Source organism: Prionailurus viverrinus, chromosome D2 (assembly GCF_022837055.1).
Source record: "Prionailurus viverrinus isolate Anna chromosome D2, UM_Priviv_1.0, whole genome shotgun sequence".
In the NCBI taxonomy this organism is placed as follows: Eukaryota; Metazoa; Chordata; class Mammalia; order Carnivora; family Felidae; genus Prionailurus; species Prionailurus viverrinus.
In genome coordinates, this window is record NC_062571.1 from 78,524,560 (window position 1) to 78,546,329 (window position 21,770).

General features: G+C 38.4%; 1 protein-coding gene across 9 annotated transcripts in view; it reads right to left on the reverse strand.

Moving 5' to 3' along the window:
* ATE1 (arginyltransferase 1) overlaps positions 1-21,770 on the reverse strand; it is a 155,879-nt gene that overhangs the window by 128,708 nt on the left and 5,401 nt on the right. For 4 of the 9 annotated variants that reach the window (XR_007145215.1, XM_047824516.1, XM_047824521.1 and 1 more), the window contains exons 3-8: positions 20,895-20,957; positions 16,331-16,434; positions 14,320-14,574; positions 8,321-8,553; positions 6,426-6,554; positions 5,383-5,511 (exon numbers count right to left, since the gene is read on the reverse strand). Coding sequence is in view for 8 of the 9 variants with exons in the window: in XM_047824516.1 (XP_047680472.1) it covers positions 5,383-5,511; positions 6,426-6,554; positions 8,321-8,553; positions 14,320-14,574; positions 16,331-16,434; positions 20,895-20,957 (913 nt within the window). In the remaining variant the exon portion in view is untranslated. The remainder of the gene's footprint in view (positions 1-5,382; positions 5,512-6,425; positions 6,555-8,320; positions 8,554-14,319; positions 14,575-16,330; positions 16,435-20,894; positions 20,958-21,770) is intronic. The other 5 variants (XM_047824519.1, XM_047824518.1, XM_047824520.1 and 2 more) reach the window with 3 other exon arrangements.

Below are 21,770 nucleotides of genomic sequence, written 5' to 3' on the forward strand. Positions count from 1 at the left end.
GTAAACTTTAAAAAGAAAAAAAAAAGGCAAAAAAAAAAACTTTTTAAAAAGTACAGTACAAAGGCTTGACTTGCAACATATTATTTCATGTTATTCCTTAGAAACTATATTCAGAGAGATAACAGACAGTTCAGCTCATAAGAAAAAAAAATACCATTTCATAGGTCTCTGAAAACTCTGCATGAATTCAGTTAGATGTCAGATAAATAAAATGCTATGGGTGATCTCAAAGTCAAAGGATTCATTAAACCCAATATATTAGTATTAATCAAACCATGTTTACTTATGAAATCAAAAAGTACTATACCGTCAAAGACATTTTCACCAGTACAAACTTGCTGTAAGCATGTGACCTACAAGATAGATTGTGAAGGCAAAACTATCTGGCCATAATAAAGAAATCCATTACATATTTCTATTTAAACACAGGTCAAATCACATACCCAGAGTTCAGACTACTAATGGCAGTGAATGTAAATTAAAAATGTACAAAAACTGCATACAAAAGGAAATACAGATCTAAATGACTCAAATTAAAATGTACTATAAAAGGATTTTAATTAAATGTCATGTTCATCTTTCTTAAATATATACGACTTTCAGAGTATGGGTTACTACCCTATAATATGCATCACTTATATTACACATTAGAGCTATCCCATAATATATAACAAAATTGAGAAAGCATAATCTACCACTCAAAAAATACAAAGCCTTTTTCTAAAAGCCTGGATCACACCTTACATCTAAACACAGAACACCACCTTGGAGTCTCTCCGGATGGTAAGTGCCAGATGCTCATTTCTGATTAGTATCTTGCCACAGTTAGTTGCTTCTCAAACTCACCCTGGAACTCATTTTCTGTGCCAAAGCGCACAAATGCTTCTTCCTCTTGTATTTCTGATCTCAGATAAGGTCACCACGATCTACCCAATCACGCAAGCCGGAAACTTGAAAGATCAATCTGGACTTGTCCCTCTCCTCCACTTCCAACTCCCAAACATCCTTCAAGTCAAACACCAAATCCTCATCAGCTCTCCCTCCGAAGGGTCTACTGTACCCGCACCGTCCGCTTCCTACCAGTGCATATTTCAAGCCCGGCATACCTCGCTGGCTCTGTCTTGAGTCTCACCACTCTGGAAGAAAACCTCCTGCACAAGCCTGCCACCAAAGGGACCTTTAGTACCAGACAGGATTTTGGAACGTCCAACATTATTTTGGGAAACATTCCTTCACTCTCTTTTAAACATGTGTTCAAATAAGGACCCTCCTCCATCTCCGCTCTTGGGTACAGTGTGCACGTGATCCCACACATGACCACGGTTCTCCATCCCCCCAGTCACAGTGACTGATCCCGGGATAAGGACGCATCTCAAGTTGGGCCAATGAGCACCTTCCTCAGGACTTCTTACTGAAATAAGCTAAAACATGCACGTTTTTGCTGCGATCACTCGCCGTGAGAACAACATACCTTAAATCGGCAGTATTCATCTCTGCCACCATGTGCCTGAGAGTCAACTCTTAAAAAGAAAGGGAGCCGGGAGACCACGAGCAGGAGACACTGATGGTACTTTCCCAAAACTTCTTTGTTTCATATGCAAATACAGTAAAATTTTGGACTGCGAGGAACTTGTTCTGCGAGTGTTCCGCAAGACAAGCAAACATTTCTAATAAATTTTAACTTGATAAATGAGTGATGTCTCGTAATACGAGTCGTATGTGACGCTGAATGTCACAAGATCACAACTGAGCCAACGGTTCTTCTCTTTCTCACTGCGGGATTGTGGGTGATCGTCTCCCATGCTCAGAGCTCGGGTCTCAGGCCACGGTGTTTGGCAGAAATCAGTGATTTTTCAGAACACTGGAAGGTACTCACAACTGGCATTACTGTATTTTTTGTCACTTCAAAGCACCTATGGACAGTCTTTCCAGACAAGAGTAAGCTCAGAAATGCTCTGCTTCATTCTAAGTCAGGCTGCCTTCAGACACAGACCCTTTCCTCTGCTGCCTTATTGCCAGTTACATTAAGTACAGTATACGACAAGAGTTTATTAATACCGTGCTGTGATTAACATCCACACGAGCGTATACAACAGCCCCCATGCAGAAAAAGATTCCACTGAACCAACCGATAGCAGTGATTCATTGGTGGCAGTGAAAGTCGTCCTACACAATAACCCTCCTCTCTTGTCTCCCTCACACCAGCTACAAAGGTTTTCAAAGGTAAGTGCAGGTTCACTTGTTCATTTTTCTTTGTATTTTGTATTTTATTATTTTGTTTTCTATTACAGTATTGTAATCATTTTTATAGGAATGTTTTTGGGTTGTAGAACAAATCACCTGAGTTTCCATTATTTCTCACGGGGAAATTCGCTTTCATACACAAATGCTTTAGATTACAAGCATGTTTCCAGAACAAATTATGCTTGCAAACTAAGGTTTTACTGTAAATCTTTTCTTAAAAAAAAAAATCAATTCAACTTTGGTTTTTGTTGCCTATCAAGTCTTACCACATTTCTCAACAATGAAATGGAATTCTCTAGCTCCACTATACCTGTGCGTGTACTGGTATGTTGTAAAAACATGCATACAGAGATAATGTGTATACACACACACACACACACACACACACACACACCATATATACAGAAAGATCACACACACAGATAACACATATATATTTGCTTACATTTTCAAAAAGTATCAATAGAAGAAAGCAAAATTAGTTCTAAGATAAACAACACAGTTTCAGGGGGTGCCTGGGTGTCTCAGTCAGTTAAGCATTCAACTTTGGCTCAAGTCATCATCTCATAGTTTGTGGGTTCGAGCCCCTCATCGGGCTCTGTGCTGGCAGTGCAGAGCCTGCTTGGGATTCTCTCACTCCTTCTCTTTCTGTCCTTCTTCCCACTTGCACGGCAGTGCACGCTCTCTCAAAATAAATAAACTTAAAAAAAAGAATAAAAACATATATTTATAAAAATGCTATTAAAAACAAGAGGTTGTTTTCAATTAAAAGATGTTATAAGAATATCAACCAAATGTGATGTATAGATCTTACATGGATCCTGAGCCAAACAAACCAACTATAAAGACACTTTTGAGACAACTAAAGAACAGTGAACATCCACTGGGCATTAGATGATCTGACTATTAATTCTGTTGGGTGATGATGGCATTATAGTTATGTATTTTTTAAAGCTTATAACTTTTAATCTAGAGATTTCCCTTTTTTTTTAAGTTTATTTATTTTGAGAGAGAGAGAGAGAGAGAGAGAGAATGAATCACAAGCAGGCTCCACGTTGCCAGCACAGAGCCCAATGCAGGGCTTGAACCCATGAACTTCAAGACCATGACTTGAGCTGAAATCAAGAGTTGGACGCTCAAACAACTGAGCTACCCAGGCATCCCACTCCTTTTTCTGAAACACTGTCTATTATGTATCTGTCTCATAGAAGTGCCCAGGTGTCATTTTAAATAATCCTTTATCCCTCATTTTTTTGTGAACTGGTTATTACAATTAGAAACTTTTAATTCAAGGGGCTCCTGGGTGGCTCAGTCAGTTAAGCGTCTGATTTTGGCTCAGGTCATGATCTCATAGTTTGTGAGTTCAAGCCCCGCATCGGGCTCTGTGCTGACAGCTCAGAGCCTGGAGCCTGCTTCTGATTCTGGGTCTCCTTATCTCTCTGCTCCTCCCCTATTCACGCTGTCTCTCTCTCTCTCTCAAAAATAAACAAACATTAAAAAATTAAAAAAAAAAAAAAGAAGCCTGTAATTCAGGATCAACATCTTTAGCAAGAATATTCCATAGGTGGCACTTTATATTTCTTATATGTAGTTCTGTTGCCGAGAACACCCTTCTCTCCCTTTTGTCCTGAAAAACATTTACTATCTTTTAAGACTTGGCTCAGATGTCACCTCCTTCAGAAAAACCTCCAGTCCCCACTAAGCCAGCTTTCTCTACTAATCCAATAGCTAACCCTAATGGCACTGGACCTGCTTACCCACCTGTTGCCCCAATCAGGCTGTGAACGCCTTTAACAATGGACTAGTCTGCAGGACTAGACTCCACAGAGACCTAAAGCCTAAGTGGGTGAAGTTCCAGGAAAGTAATCTTCACCAAGTAAACACATCGGATCACATCCTTGTGTTATGGCCCATCCATCTATACCTGGTAAGCAAGCAGGCACAAAGCCAGGGTCTCCAAGGTAATAGGAAGGAATAATGTTCAGAAGGAATAAGACGCCCTGGGAATATCAAAGGGAGTGTCCTGGCACCTGGCAGATTTCCTTACTGTTTGTAAACACAATCATAGGCAGCTACAGGTCTCAACAGGGAACTTACAGAAGCGCTGCTCTAACCGGAAGGTGCATACAAATCACCTGGAGACCTGATTCAAAATGCAGATTCTAGGGGCGCCTGGGTGGCTCAGTCGGTTAAGTGTCCGACTTCGGCTCAGGTCATGATCTCGCGGTCTGTGGGTTCGAGCCCCATGTCGGGCTCTGTGCTGACAGCTCAGAGCCTGGAGCCTGTTTCAGATTCTGTGTCTCCCTCTTTCTCTGACCCTCCCCTGTTCATGCTCTCTGTCTCAAAAATAAATAAATGTTAAAAAAAAATGCAGATTCCAATTCAGCAGGGCTGCAGGGAGACCCCAGATTCTGCATTCCAGGTGGATTCTGTTGGTTTGCAGACCACTCTTCAACTAGGTAAGGTTCTAAGAGACCTGGCAGTCAGCCCTCTCAGGGAAATTACAGCATTAACTCCTGTCTTACTAATCCTCTCTTTTAAGCTAAAACAGTCTGTGTCATTAAAAAGCAAACGAAAAAAAAAATCAAAATTTAATTCTTCCACATCTGTTGGCATCTTTCTTCTAATATATCCACTCCTCTGACAATTATGCGATTTCTCATTCATCTAAATATCTCCAGCCTGGAAACTATAAGCCCTCAATAAATGCTTTAAATGATGTTCCATATAATCTCAACATATTCCGTTGTTTTCCACTGGCTTGTTTACATAGGTTTGTTCACTGGCCCATCTTTCCCATTTGATTATCAACTCCTCAAAGGCACAGACTCTCCCCTTTGTGCCATGGCACACAGTCTGTCACCTAACCAGCACTCAGTTATGTTTGCTGACTTAGCCAGATGACTGGGAACACGTTACATCAGGTTCTTAGAGACAACACTGAGTAAGAACCTATCCTTCTTCCTGGGGGACTTACATAGTCACAGATAGAACCTGTTTTCACGGAAGTTTAGTGACATACACTGAAAAGGATGATCGGCTCTACTTAACAAATAAGAAAACAGCAAAACAAAGTTCGATGTTATGCTTCTTCAGACAGCCTCATCAAGATAGGAAAAAACGTTGAACAAAAGGTACCTCAGTCTTCCCACACTCATCGGGCGGGTCCTGGTGTATGGCCATTTGATACTTGACATATAGAGAAAATGACCGGCTGAAGGACGACTTGAACTCTGGGTCCTCAAAGGAGACAGGTACTAACCTCACCTTCAGAGCAAGGAAGATACAAGCAAATGCTATTGAAACATCTCTACCTGATGATATGCTTCTGAAGGTGAGGCTAGAGTAAGATCTCCGCAAATCCACTTCCAAAGCTCAGCGCTGTTATTTTTCGTGAAATGAACGAACCCTGGAGCGTGCTGATTGGCACAGAGCCTCAAGCACTAACTTTACCCTAACACTTAGGAAATTTTTAACTCATATGGACCAGGACAAATTTTTTTTTTTTTTTTTTTTTTTTTTTTACTTTTTCACTCTTTCCACCTGTTGTGGTTCTCTGCATAGAGTCACAATGTTGCTCATAAGGGTCACTACTTTTGTCTCCTCTATTTGTATTAAGTGTTTTAAGATTCTTCCCCTTCCAGATTTTTCTTGGGTAAGTAGATTTATAAAATGATAAGCATATGTGAACTTCTATTAAAATATTCTATTATCTCAAAAAAAATTCTACTATCTTACTTTTCTAATTCCACTCTGTCCTGTATGGGTAGTACATCAATAAAGAATAATTTAGCTGTTATGAACTCTGTTTATACGTGACTTTTACATGCAGATAAAGCATATTAACCGTGTTGTTCAAAGTATGCCTATCATAAAAAGTAGAGTTCTATTTATTACTAATTTTTAGATAAATACATCTAGACATCGTTACTTCAAATAAAGATAACTCATTTTACGTGTTACTTTCCACTTTGAAATTACACATGATGGGCACTCAACACGTGCTAGGTAAAATTTGCACTTTCAGAATGTCCATTAATCCACAGTCCTATCATATTGCAGATATGCTGCAAATTGAATACAAATAAAATGTACCACAAATAAACCAAGTTTTCATACAATGATATCAAATGGAGGGGAAAGTTCCATTTGCACAAAAAAATTGCACTTGGCCTGCTGACCTGGCTCACAGTTGGCTTATCAGGTGGATCCTTGTGAATAACCATCTGGTAACGTTTATAGACCTGGTAAGACTCCTGAAATGTGGCTTTGAACTGAGAACTTGGTGGAGATGATCTCACCACCCTCACCTTCAGAAGGAGTTAAAAAACAATGTTCATTAATTATTTATTCCACAGAACATGCATTAAAACATTACTCCCACCCAAAAAGAACCAAATGTTTCCACACAAATATTAAAGCATAAACAATGATAGTATTTTAACATTGAAAATCAACCAGATAGTAAATTTTTTTAAAAAGTTATTCCTCCAACGTACAGACTCATTAAAATGGCGGAGGATTCGAAGACTAAGGTCTATGACCGAATCACAGAAGACGGACTCTATGGTAAAATGGCAGAATGCTTCTGGCACTCCAGAAACAAACACAGATAGATGCTTTTTTCGTTGCATGCAACCCACCTTCAGTAAACCCGTCAGAAAGACAAAAATATGTGAACACATTTTTTAGACGCTCTTCACGCATCACTGCTAACTCTAAATTTACACATTTTTTTGTAAGGGTGAAAGACAACCTTCATGGCAGAGTTAAGAATGAAGATTCTAAAGTTAAATGTCTTCTCAAAATTTAACGTCACCATCTTGGGTCAAGTAAATAAATGTATTCTCTGTGCCTTAGTTTCCTCATACGTAAAATGAGGAGGAGTTAAAAACCGTAATTATACAGTAAAGTTGATTTACTTTAACATCAACCATTTACTAACCAGTTAAAATGTGTTAGCAAAACAGAATAATAAAACAGACAATCGAGTGCAATAAAAAAGGCTAAGTAGACAATCTTCACGGGTGCCGAAAAAAAGAGGGTCATACAGTGGACAAAAAAAATCTCTGCCCATCCTAGCCATCATTACATTAAAAAAGTAAAAAGCCTCCTACTGTACAACATGCTAGATGGGCCTGGTGCCCTGAACACATTACTATTTATGATCACAAGAGAAAAGACTCCTCTTAAAATACGTTAAGTAGTGGGTTCAATTCTTTTTAATTTGGGAAGGAAAAAGTGTCAATACCAAAATCAGAACAGCTAAGCAATTATAACATAGTTAAGACTTAAGTCTAATAATATATAGCATCCTAAGGTTTAGATTGCATTAAAGCTAATTTCTTAATAGCAGGTCCTTAGTGATACACTTAGACAATATTAAGCTATAAATTCAAAGGCTACCCAGTTACTGATGAGAATAAAATTATTATCGTTAATGTTTTAGGGGAAAAAAATGAATACCAAATACCGAAAAATGTAGACTTAATCTGAAATGTAAGTCAAAAATAATAGGAATACTCTAAAAGTATTCGTATTATGCCTATATTGGTTTGAGAGAATTACTGAGAAAGGACTGTAGTAGTACAGCTTAGTACTATTTAGTTAATTCCTAATTGCTGGCTTGCATATGTAATAAAATTTGTTGCCTTGGTCAAGATCAGAATATTAGAATGGATAAAAAACAAAGATTTGCCTACTGTGATTTCCTTATCTAACCAAAACTGCCAAAAAAAATGAAATTTACATAGTATATTTTATCTCTTTCACTACTGAATTTCAATCAAGGGATACAAAAAGCCAGAGTCCCTTACATAGTAACATGCTAAAACTGGAACTGTTTTCACAACTTTAGTAGCCAAATTGCCTAAAATATTTATTTTAAATCTTAAAAAATGGGCGGGGTGTTCTCAAGTAGCAATTAACTTAGCAAATACAAATGCTACTCCATGCCAATTCACTTTAATTTCCCATTATTTAAACAGCAAAATATCACCTGGTGAGTATAACCTCAAATGAAAATAAATAAAGTACCCACCAACAACAAAATAAAATAAAACACCCTCCAAAGTACCTCCAACTTGTGTGATGCATTCTCTGGTAAAGATTCAAAAATTAAATCTTCGAGCGATTTGGGCTGGTTGGATTTATTAGCCTTTGGTGGGAACAAAGACGGTGGTTCACCCTGAGCCTGGAAACCCTCAAGTTCTCCAGCCGGGTTCTGCTGCATCAGTTTTAACCTTTTCCTTTCTTTCCGGATTTCCTTTGCTTTTCGACAGGGAGGCTTACTCAAATCTGCTCCTTTGCCTAAAAACAATTTCAAAATATTAGACCACTCACATTTGACTCAAGAAATGTTTTTTTCAAGTCTCAAAGATTCTACAAAATTAGGCCCAAAGCATTTCAACAATTAGGTTAGGTTTGTAGGTAGATTCTTCAGAAGATTCTGGTGTAGAGCTCTAAGTTATCTTAAAATCCTACCTTAGAAGCAGGAACTGTCAAAGAAAATAAACAGTCACAGAAACTTTTCAGGCAGCTTTTACTAGTGAAAATTCAAAAACAATTTTTTTTAATATTCATCCACTTCTCTGTCTTTATAAGTAGAAAAAAACATAATCAATTATCTTCTGCTTCAGGACATGAATGTTTCCAGCACATTTCTGAGGGACATTTCTCTCAAAGCACTTGTGACATAAACAAACGTTTAGGACCTGGGTGTAAATGAATACTGATCCCAGAAAACACTCTGGCAGGTTTTTTAATGAAAAAATACTCTTGCTTAGTTGAAGGGATCTGTGTCTCTCCATCTAACTGAGGGGCCTCATTAGCTCAGCTCAGTTACTGACAGTTTTTGTTTGAATTAAAAGAGCAAGTATCAGACTGAAAGGCCTTAAAGATATAAAATTTTTTAACTAAAATAGGGGCGCCTGGGTGGCTTAGTCGGTTAAGCATCTGACTCTTGATTTCGGCTCCGGTCATGATCTCACGGTTCATGGGATTGAGCCCTGGGATTGAGCCAGCAGTACAGAGCCTACCTGGGCTTCTCTCTCTTTCCTCTCTCTCTGTCCCTCCCTTGCTTGTGCACTCTCTCTCTCTCTCAAAATAAGTAAACTTAAATAAATAAATAAATAAATAAATAAATAAATAAATAAATAAATAAATAAATAAATAAATAAATAAATATTTTAACTACAATAAACCACAAATTTTAGTGAGTGCCTTTTCATCCAGTAAGTTGTCTTTAAGGACTCTGTGCTGAGAAAATCAAGAGCTAGAGGCAAATAATGAACACAACTGAAAACTTCAGTATCATTTAAATGCCCAATAGAATAATTATATAATTTTCATTTTATTTTCAGTTTAAGTAGACTCCACACCCAACATGGGGCTTGAACTCATGACCCTGAGATCAAGAGTCACCTGCTCTACTGACTGGCCCCCCTACAAATTTTTAAAAAGTTTTTTTTTTAATTTTTTTTTTTTAACGTTTATTTATTTTTGGGACAGAGAGAGACAGAGCATGAATGGGGGAGGGGCAGAGAGAGAGGGAGACACAGAATCGGAAGCAGGCTCCAGGCTCCGAGCCATCAGCCCAGAGCCCGACGCGGGGCTCAAACTCCCGGACCGCGAGATCGTGACCTGAGCTGAAGTCGGACGCTTAACCGACTGAGCCACCCAGGCAACAGAATATCAAAAAGTCATTAGAAATGCTTCAGGAATTTTCGGGGATTTGTCATTACACAAGGTTAAAAAAGATTTCCAATTATTTACAAATAGATACACGAAAAATATTTATTAAAATGCCTGAAAAGAAATATACCACCATGTTAACAGTCAAAGAAAGGACTTTTCTTGCTCTTTTCCTTGCAGTGTTCTCTTTTCTTCAAATTCTCTAACGATGAACATACCATTGTAAATTTTTTAGCTATTAACAAAATAAAGAAAAATGCTACTTTAAGTTCCTAAAACACAAATTTACAAATCATATAAAAGTAAGCAATAGGAAGTTTTACAAGACCAGCAAGTTTAATTTTACAGAAAAGAAAATTAAGACCCAGTGTGTTAAGAGACTTGCTAGAGACCAAGAGCTGGTCAAAAAAAATTAATCTGATGAGAAAATAGTTCATTCATAGTGAAACCATATTACGACTTCACTAACATGTTTTCCAATTAAAACAAAATCTACCCATAAAAGAAGACTCTGAATAAGTTTAACAACCAGGCAACAAAAGACTCTATAATTAACCATTACTGCCTTAGAGAATTAATTTTCTTTGGCCAGGGAATGTGTCTTCCTCAAATTTGTTCACAGAGGCACAACAGCATTTGGTTAAGAGCATACACTCTGACATGGGCCGCAAGAGGTCATCCCTGTCTCTCGGCTAGCTGACCTTAGGCAACATTACTTGTCTATACAAGGAAGCCAATAACCAGTCTTACCTTTGGAGTTCCATGAGAATTACATGAGTTAATACATGTGTAGCTCATAAAACAATACCTACTATTTAACTGGGGTCTTCTATTATTATTAGCTATTATATGCATCACCAATTCCTACAATGGTTCACCTATTTAGGCATTTCCATAAATGGTAATAAGGCAGAAAAGAATCCTGCATTTTCTAGTAGTTACTCAAAATGACATTCTCTAGAGTGAACTGAGAAACAAGTTTTCACCATTTTTATGAAAGATCACCTATGCCAGCTTTGCATGAACGGATTCATTGGACTAAGCAATCCTTCTTGTGGTTGTTTTACTCTACACGTATGTACTATCATGATATGAACTGCAGAGGATAGTAAATTAGGATTTCAGCTTATTTATGGGACTAAAGATCTCCCCAAAGCAAGAAGTTCCTTCAATGGAACAGAAACAGATCAATATAAAATCACTGCACCGTACCAACCCAGCACCCACAGATATTCAAACCACTCAAGGATCCTAGATTAGTCCCAAGAGTTTTGAAAAGAGTTCAGTAGACCCGCATAATTCCTAATTAAGTTTCAGGAAATATACCTCTAATATTTTGTAAATAAAATGGAAATGCGTGTTTCCAGACAAAATCCAAAGCCTCCTACATTTTGAAATCATCTCACATTTTTATTGAAAAATATAAAAGGAAAATAAGTGCAAACTTTTTTTAATGTTCCAGTAATCATACTGCTGAAGAAGTTAGTTTGTTATTATAAAACTGTTGTGTAATGCAGGGTAAAGCAAATGGGTAACTGTGATATTCTAATTCTACCCTTCTCCATGTCCTTGAGAGCAAGGTTTCTAAGTGTGGAAGAAAGACGATCCAATGTCAAACAAGCAAACAAACACGTAAAAATACTAACAGTCCTGAATTTGAACTGGAAATATCAATATGACCACACGACCTATTAAGTCTGTTCATGGAAAAAGCCTAGAAAACAATAACCAAGCCAGTAACAATAGTGGTCACCTCTGGTCTAGTCGGTGATCTTCAAATGCCATTTTCCACTAAAAGAAACCAGGGCTTCTTGGGGAAATGGCTGTACAAGACGATCCAGGAGCATCATGTCATAGAAAGCTGCTAAGACTACCAACATTTTATCAAACAAACCAGAAGCCAACTTAGAGAAACTCCCACAGGAGCAAAGAATTAAAACACGGCAAATGTGTTTAAAACTCACTGTTAGAAGAGGTTATTTTGTAAAATGGATGACACAAAATGAAAGAATCAAGAATTCCCCTTGCCTTTGCTGGGAGTTCTTATGGGAGACAAGTAGATGAGGAGAAGGTTCTGTTTATGGAAGTACCCAGTTAGTGAATGAAAAATGAATTACAGACTTAAAATATCTAATGGATAAACGGACTTAGGCATTGAGCATTGGTCCACAGCTACTAGCATTAGCAGAAAGAGAGGCACCCGGACATTATGTGTCTCCTGAAAGAACATCCCACCACCCGTGAACTAACCTTACCCATCCTCAAATAAATAATTGGAACTCCAATCTGATGAAGACTTCTCCCTCTCCAAAAAAGCAAAAGAAAACCAAAATGCCAAAAGACAAAAAAACAAAACAAACAAACAAAAAAAACAATTTAATCTTGAATTTGATCAAGGCTCTACATCCAACTATCAATTTACAGGCAGGTACGGCAACATGTTAAACTGCACTATAGATGTAACTGTCGGTCAAATAACCCAGGTCAAACAACCCAGTTTCTTCAACAAATAAAGTGCAAATAAAAAGGTTGGAGTAATGAAAGATCTACTGAGATTTTTTAACTATAGCAACCAACTGCAATATGTGGCCATATTTGGATCCTGATGCAAACAAATACTTAAAAACTGGAAACTTTAACACTGAATATTCAGTATCATTACGGAATTTTACTTAGGTGTAATAATGCTATTGTGAGTATGTATCTGAAAGTTCTAATCTTATAGAGATGCAAAATGAAGTTTTTAAAAATGTAATAAACTGTAATTTTTATAATAAACTAAAATAATAAAAGAACTGGCCCTATCACCTAAGACAGTAAGAGATGTAAGAAATTTATCTAAACCATTCAGAATATTTTATTGGACTATTCTTACTAGTTAGGATGAAATCTCAGGTCGACATCCAATTAAATGCCATGAAAGCCTTGCATGAAAATACCTATTCAAAAAAAAATGCAAAATGGGGCACCTGGGTGGCTCAGTTGGATAAGCATCCAACTTCAGCTCAGGTCATGATCTCATGTTTCATGAGTTCAAGCCCTGCATCAGACTCTCTGATGTCTATGCAGAGCCTGCTTCAGATCCTCGGTCTCCATCTCTGCCCCACTTGCACTCTCTCTACCCCCGCCAAAATAAATAGAGGTTTAAAAAAAAAAATCCAAAACAAAGTTTTCTGTGCATTAATATGATTTAGACAAGAAAAACTGTAATAGTAATAAAAATCTCTCCTTTGGATCATTTTGTATAAATAAATATAAGAATTCAGGAACTGAAACATAAACATCTAAATTGACATTTTATGAAATAATTTTTTTTTAAATCATACAGGGGGTGGGGTGCCTGGGTAGCTCAGTCAGTTAAGCATCCGACTTCAGCTCAGGTCATGATCTCACGGTTTGTGGGTTCGAGCCCCACATCGGGCTCTGTGCTGACAGCTTGCTCAGAGCCTGGAGCCTGCTTTGGATTCTGTCTCCTCTCTCTGTCCCTTCCCTGCTGGCGCCCTGTCTCTTTCTGTCTCCCAAAAATAAATAAATGTTAAAAAAAAATTTTTTTAATCACACAGGGGTGCCTGGGTGGCTCAGTTGGTTAAGCATCTGAGTCCTGATTTCAGCTCAGGTCATGATCTTACGGTTTGTGAGACTGAGCCCCGCATGGGGCTCTGCACTGACAGTGCGGAGCCTGCTTGGGATTCTTTCTCTTTCTGCCCCTCCCCCGACAAAATAAAAAAATAAATGAACATTTAAAAAAATAAACATTTTTAAAAGTAAATACAGAAAAAAGAAAAATTAAAAAATCATACAAACACATGCACACACACACACAAATAAACCCATTTAAAGTTGGATAAAATTTTAAAACCTAAGCATTTTACAAGTGAAAATATAGAAAAAAATCTGACCTTACTAAAGGTGAAGTAACATATCAAAATCTGGTAATTTTTAAACTAAAATTCATTATGATTAAAGAAATCTAATAATAAACTAAAGACCTTTATAATGTCTGTACTTTGAACATAATACCTAAAATTTACTTTGTCTTGCTTCACACCAAAAATAAAAATGTTTAGCACCACATCCTTGCACAGATAAAAATGCGATTCTCAAACTCTAAGTTCCTAGGGTAGGAAGAAATGGCACTCTTTAAAAATATGTGTATTGGGAGATAATGAAACTATTATTTCAGGCTTTTTAAAAATAGCAGTTTTTAAAATATGTGATTTGTCCATCTAAATCCAGGCAATAATAAGTTGTACAAAACAGGGATTTTACAGATTTCATATAACTCATATTTTTAGCTGATGAGAGAGCCCAAGGGCTACAATGTTCCAAGCACAAAGAAAATCACTAGGACTTTAAAAAGGCCACAGAGCAAACTTGCCCTACCTGGCTTAGGAGCCATGGGCATTTTAACTGGATGTGATGGCTCACCAGAGCCCAACTTCTCCTCTATATCTTGTGACTGAATGAATTCATTAGATTCTCCCTTCTTTGGGCTTTTTCCTTTCTTCTTTTCTTCACTGTCAAAGCTCTCTGTGAGGTCACCGCTGAGCGTTTTAAGGTCACACTGTATATCCAATTTATTTATTAATCCAAAGTCACCAGCAACGGTGTCCTCCATGGTGGGCTCCATAGGATCATCTACAAATCAGAAAAAATCAAAGTCTATCAGCCATGCCATCGGACGCAATTAAGATACACGTAGTAAAAACAAAACGCCCCTTTTTTCTGATGTGGTCGAGACTATGGTGTGTGCATCAGGTCCATTCTCTCACCTTCCAAAGTAACAGGGCTGTAGTTAAGACTGTGGCACCCAAGCAAGGGAATGCACCCCAGTCCGTCTGCAAGTTGTGACCAAGTTCCCACCAGCGGAACAGAACCAAAACTGATAGGTTCAACTTGGCCTCACTTGTTTCTAAAGATAATTTGTAACCCTGAACTTCCACCCCCTCCTCTCCCCACTGACTGGATTAGTAAAAACCAGCGTGAGCTTGGAAACTCCATGTTGCAGGGAGTCCCAGAATGGCTGGGGGGGCAGAGCAGACTGTAGGCTAATGTGAAACACCCACAATGGGCTGTCACACTAGGAAACAAACAGACTTCTAGCATTTGTTAGTCATTGCATGCTGGTGTCTTTTTCTTATAGCTATTTACCCTTCTACTCTAATGAGTACATCACTCCTCTAAGTTACAAACATAAATAATTTAGAAGTCTGTAACAAGTCAAATAAAGAACCAAATGTAAAAGCTATGTATAAAGACAGGCAATCATCAATTTATAAATGGAAGGCACCTCAAGGTTTATCTGAATATTAATTTTTGAAACTCAGAACATGATTTTCAGCCACTGAAATAACTTTTTGACCAGCCAACAAAATGTATTTAGTTTTCAAGACTATGTACAGACAATACTAATCAGAGCTGTACCAAAGTTCTGATGTCCCCAATGCCCAATTGTCCCTGAACCTCTAGACCCTGTAAGCCTTCCAGGCTTTTTGTTGCCCACAGCTCTGCCAAGTCTGCTCCATGATGTCCTGAGTTTTAATCCGTTAAGGACAGTGCCCAAGGGCGAAGAACTTCCCTGGCCTGCTGGCCACTGTATCGCCAGTGCTTAAAACAGGGACTGGCACATTGTGGGCACTGAAAACATACTTGGGGATGTATTAACAAGTTAAAAGTGTTAACAAGTTAACAAAAGTTAACAAGTTAAAAGTGAGGAAGGTTCCCAGGGTTGGACACTTCCTAGGGCAGATGTGAGAAAGAGCTCTAACAACAGCTGGCATTCCCAATTATTATGCTCATCGATTAGGCATGGCCTAGAGGAAAACTTTTAAAAAAGAAAAGACAAGATACTGAAACAACTGAAAAAGGAAGTATCTGTAAACCAAAGTTAATTTCTTTTAGGAAACGGACTCACAATTCAAAGTTTATCATACAAAAAAGAAAATTTCAGGCAATATAATGATTTACTGAAGGGCTTCCTCAAAGAAAACCTGGGCTTCACTCAGTATTCAAAGTGGTTGTGTAGTCTTGTGCAAGGGGTACCTAAGCATCTGTTTCTCAGACATTCTACCACTTTCTCTGTACTTCACAAGGTATTACAGGACCAAGTTGTCAAAGTACTGTGAAAGCTTAAGCTCTAATAAACTCCAGGAAATCACAAGAGCTGTAAAACTTTCCTACATTTTCCCTTTCCCCGACAGACATTCCTCATACCCTTGACCTTCAGGCCAATGGCAACAGTACCAGCAACACTAACAACAATCACCATCCTCAGATTAACAGTAGTGCCTGACTATGGCAAGAACCCCCTATCCCTACTTCAGAAAGAGCCAGAAGGGAGAGCCTTGGAAATCAACATCAATATAAAGAGTTTTTAGACCCAATCTCATCTTACCCTCATAATTTCCTTTGGAAATTTCCCCTTTGGCCAGAAATTTCAACATTTTTTTCAAAACCTTCTTGTGTGATTTTGATGGCTGAAACTGTAAAGGTCGGCACCTAGGAAAGCAAAACAAATATTTAAAAAGTGAACTCAAACCATGAAGAAATAAAATGAGTTCTGGATAGTATCTAGTACAGTGAGGCAAACTTCATGCCTGGGATTTCTGGGTAAAGACAGGGCTTGATGTAGCCTCTAGTCCCACCCCAAATCTCACTAAAAAACTATGTTAAGGAATTAGAAAAAAAGAAAAAGACATGAATCACTGGGGGAAAAAAAAGAGAAATGTTGGAAGCTGGAGAGCACGGGTGTAAGTAGTAACTGACTTCGTAGACCAAAGAAAGTTAAATCCTAAGCCAAGAGTGTTGAAAAGCCAGAAAGACAACCAATTCTCTCTACATTACCCCAGAAGTTTTAGAGACCGGTGATACCTGATACCTCAGGAGATAAGTGTGAAGGTGGGTCTAAAAATAGAAAATCTCTTGAAAGTCTGTTTTGGAAGCAGTTAGATGTCTGATGCCCTCCCCACTCCTCCCCACACAACTCCCTACACAACCCAGAAGAAAGTTGCAAACTAAGAATAAAAAAAAAAAAAAAAAAAAAAAAAAACAGGGCCTCCTACATGAGGATACAAGCACAGTGGAAAGCAATGGAACTGGACTAGAAAAAGGAAGTCTAAAGTCTACATCGTGAATGTTGAGACTTCCAAGCCACTTCCCCAACCCAGCCACAAAGCCTGGCACTTTCTCTCCAGAATGTGATCAGACCCCAAGATACTGTCCTCAGGCACTCTCCGCTGTAAAGTGAGAATCACCAGATACTTGGAGAGAAACTGTACAAAGACACGTTGCCAAAAACACTGGAGAAGGTAACTAGGAACACACAGAGTACAAAGGAGAGAGCCCCCAAAATAAAAATATCCTCAGAACACTCTCTTATTTCTCTTTGGCTATTACAGCCACACAACAATGGGAGGTTACAAAACAATAGAGAGTGTCCAAAAAGAAAAATCTCCCAGAAGAAAAAGTATAACAGAAAAAGTTAAAATTTAAACAAGACTTGGAAAATAAAGTTGAGGAAATCTTCCAAAAGATACAGCAAAAGGGATGGAAAACTGAAGAGAAAAAAAATTAGAGGATCACTCTAATTTTTAATTATTTTGAAATTAATGTTTAAGTTCAATAACTGAATAAAAACATTATCAGCAGTTATAATGGAACAGAAGAAAGAAAATGGAGGGAAGAAGACCAACAAAATAAAGAAAATGTCCGTGAAGTGAAGAATAATGGTGGGAGGAGGTCCCAGGTAAGAAGGGCCACATAAGTCCATGTGTAATGGATGCAAACAGACACTGCCAAACAGAAAACATCAGAACACTGGGAACAAAAAAATCTTTCCCCAAAGAAAGAACATTCTGCACAAAGGAACAGGGTTCAGAAGACTACCTGACTTAATAGCAGTAAGACGATGGAGCAAAGCCTTCAAAATTTTAAGGAAAATTATTTCCCATCTACACTTTTTTTTTTTTTAACATTTATTTATTTTTGAGACAGAGAGAGACAGAGCATGAACGGGGGAGGGTCAGAGAGAGGGAGACACAGAATCGGAAACAGGCTCCAGGCTCTGAGCTGTCAGCACAGAGCCCGACGCGGGGCTCGAACTCACGGACCGCGAGATCGTGACCTGAGCTGAAGTCGGCCGCTCAACTGACTGAGCCACCCAGGCGCCCCTCCCATCTACACTTCTGTATCCCAGCCAAACTATAAGTTCGAGCAGAGAATTAAAACATTTTCAAGTGTACAATGTCTAAAAAGTACTTCTCGTGCACTCTTCCTCAGAAAGCTATTAAATGTGCTTCACGAAAATGAGGAAATAATCCAAGAGAGAGAGGTCAGGAGATAGGAGACACGGGATCCAACAAGAAATCCAAAGAGAATCCCCACGATGGCAGTAAAAAGAGAGCCCAGGGTGACGGTGATGCAGGAGTTATAGAGACCACCTATCCAGATCAGAGCACGTCAGAAGACAACACAGAGATATTCATTGAGAAGATAAAAGCAACAGAGTACCTGAAGCATCTGGAAGTACCAAGACGACATTTACACTACTGTGGAAGCATTTCTAAATCAACTGGTGATGGGTACGTAAAAGGCGATGTGAACACAGAAGACAATTATCAATTCCATGGAAAGCAAAAACTCGTACAGAAAAGAAAAATCACAGCACACTACATGACTCAACTGTAAAGCGTATTTATAGGTCGTAACAAAGGGATTACGCCTATTTAAAATTACACTACTTCAGGGGCGCCTGGGTGGCGCAGTCGGTTAAGTGTCCGACTTCAGCCAGGTCGCGATCTCGCGGTCCGGGAGTTCGAGCCCCGCGTCGGGCTCTGGGCTGATGGCTCGGAGCCTGGAGCCTGTTTCCAATTCTGTGTCTCCCTCTCTCTCTGCCCCTCCCCCGTTCATGCTCTGTCTCTCTCTGTCCCAAAAATAAATAAACGTTGAAAAAAAAAATTTTTTTAAATAAAATTACACTACTTCTAAGCTGGGAAGTTGACAATGAGGACAAAAAGGAGCTTGAATGTGACAAGGGAACAGGGATGAAATAAAGTTAAGTCCTTATCTTTCAGAGACAGAAACCCAGAGATAGTGAGAAAAAATAAAGTTGAATCCTTATTTCTGAAAGAGAGAAACACAGAGATAATGAGAAAAACCCAAAGATAAGGATATATAGTTATATAAGCATCTCAAGTAAAGGTAGAAAGAAGGAAAAACAAAAGAATCCGTTAAAAAATTTGAGTGTGCACTGTACTGGGAAAGAGGAAACAAGAAGGCTCAGGGGACTGCAATTCTGCAAAATACATTTTATGGAATGTTTGATTTTTTAATTATTAGCATATAATTCTACATAAAAATAAAAACTGAAAAAAAAATCCTCGTCAAGGAAGCTCATCCTCATTTAAACTCACATACTGGGCAGCCCCTGACCTCTATCTAACAAGAAGTTACGTTGTAAGTTATAAACACCTTGCCTTTACATTAGGTCTTATTATAACTATTGCAGTCAACAAAGTAAAAAAAAAAAAAACAAAAAAAAAACACAAAAAACCCAGAAGAGTAAATATGCAAAATGACTCCATAGTGTCATCATATATAACAAAGTTGTATAGAGGATAACAATTCAGGAAATGTTTCATTTCATGCAAAAAATCACATTTTATAATTATTCTGTTTTGCAATGTTAATTGAATCCCTTTTCATAAAAGCAATCAATGTACCTGGAACAGTGCTTGGCACTGAGAGGCACCCGATAAATTATAGAAGCTTTTTCTTTTTTCTTTAACCCACTGAAATTGACCTTTTCTGATTAGAGTCTCAGGATTCAAGCCAATCAGCTCCAGACTTAAACAGAATCCTGGCCATAATCCAATAATAAATTGCTATTTGAAGGAAAAGGACTTCTGCCTCTGACGATGTCACTGCTTCATAACCACTAAAACTGAAAGAGGACAGCACAATTCTGTCATTTTATTCTTTGTATAAGTGAGACGGTGTCACCAAACCAGACAGCCACCTCTTCTCTTTATTGCCCAGTCCTATGACCAGTTAGATAAGAGAATGGATTCTTAACCAGGAATCAGTGGAACTTCGGGAGTCTATGGTCATCCTAAAATTAATATGCAAAATGTTACGTATTCTTGCCTCCAGGCCCCTCTCCCTTTTGTTCTGTTGCAGAGAGGATCTAGAACTTTTCATCAGATTGTCAAAACAGTCTTCAACCCCAAAACAAATTAAGAGATGGGACAGAAATGTGAAGACCAGCCAAAACATGATGGATACAACTATGTTTGCTTTTTTTATCTAGAGAATATATTTACATTGAAACTGTACTCAATTGCTTAACAATGATAACATGCTTTCTCTTTTTTCTACCAGAAGAAGAGGAAGGCAAGGAGGACAACAAGGGAGAAGAGGAGGACCTTTAGAACCTGAGAAGGTTAAATCCTTCCATGTTATGCTGGGGTTTGCTGGTTAAGCAAACACTCTGTAGGAAAACAGACTTTCTAGCTTAAGTTTTACAATGAAGAAAACAACTCTGAATACATGTGGCAGATTAAATGTCAGCCCCCGCCCCTTTCTACAGATCCTATAGTACTGTCTGAATATGAGCACGACGTCTGGTAATACACTAGAATGTGGAAAGCCCTAAGCTAAATTTTATAAAGAATTTGATACCTAAAAGTAATCAGAGTATTTGCTGGTATTTTCATACTATCTCATAGAATCATTGACTAGACTACTAAATAGTATACTTTTTTATATCATACTTACACCCAAACCATTAAACGGTATTATTAATAGCTACTGATGACGTATAAATGTAGCATCGATATGTAAAAAAGATACAATTCATTTACTTTTCTTTATAAAGGATGTCTACCTAGCACAAAAGTTAACATGTAAAAAAAAGCAAGGTGCCACTAAAAAAATTATACGAGAGAGATCTTCTTTCTTACCTTATCGTGTACTGGGGACAACACGTTTGATTCATGACAGGCTTGTACACATATTTTCCACTTCTAAAATTGAAAAATGTTGTTAATGTCTCATACGTTTCTCACATGTACCAAAGCAGACTAGTACAGGGGCACAAAATTAATTATGGTAAAAATCTGATCGATAACATAAAAACATATAGATGTAGTTACTCCGTAGAACTAAGCAATCTTGGGGCGCCTGGGTGGCTCAGTCGGTTGAGCAGCCGACTTCGGCTCAGGTCACGATCTCGCGGTCCGTGAGTTCGAGCCCCGCGTCGGGCTCTGTGCTGACAGCTCAGAGCCTGGAGCCTGTTTCAGATTCTATGTCTCCCTGTCTCTGACCCTCCCCCATTCATGCTCTGTCTCTCTCTGTCTCAAAAATAAATAAACATTAAAAAAAAATTTTTTTTAAAAAGAACTAAGCAATCTTGCAACACTGGCACAGCAAGGACAGAGCCCAGCCTTTCCTTTCCTAAACCTTTACGTACATACTCCAAGCCTCTTCACCTCAGTTACCCTCTTAGCATCACCTGCCATCCTTCCAGGCCTCAAACCACCACCAATCCTCAATACCACAAAGACAATCAGAGAAAACTGCTCAGGATGTGGGCACCCTGACGTGTGTCATAGCCTAGGATATCCACACTTGAGGGTTCCACGTGCACTAGGGCCACGAAGCCCAAAATTAACCCGATCCTTTCAAGGCCTTCTGGATCTTGGTTAATGGCAGAGCCATGACATTATGGACTGAATTCTGTCCCCTCAAAATTCGTATTTTGAAGCCCTACCCCCACTACCTCAGAATGGGACTATATTTGGAGAGAAGGCCTTTAAAGAGGTGATTAAGTTAAAATG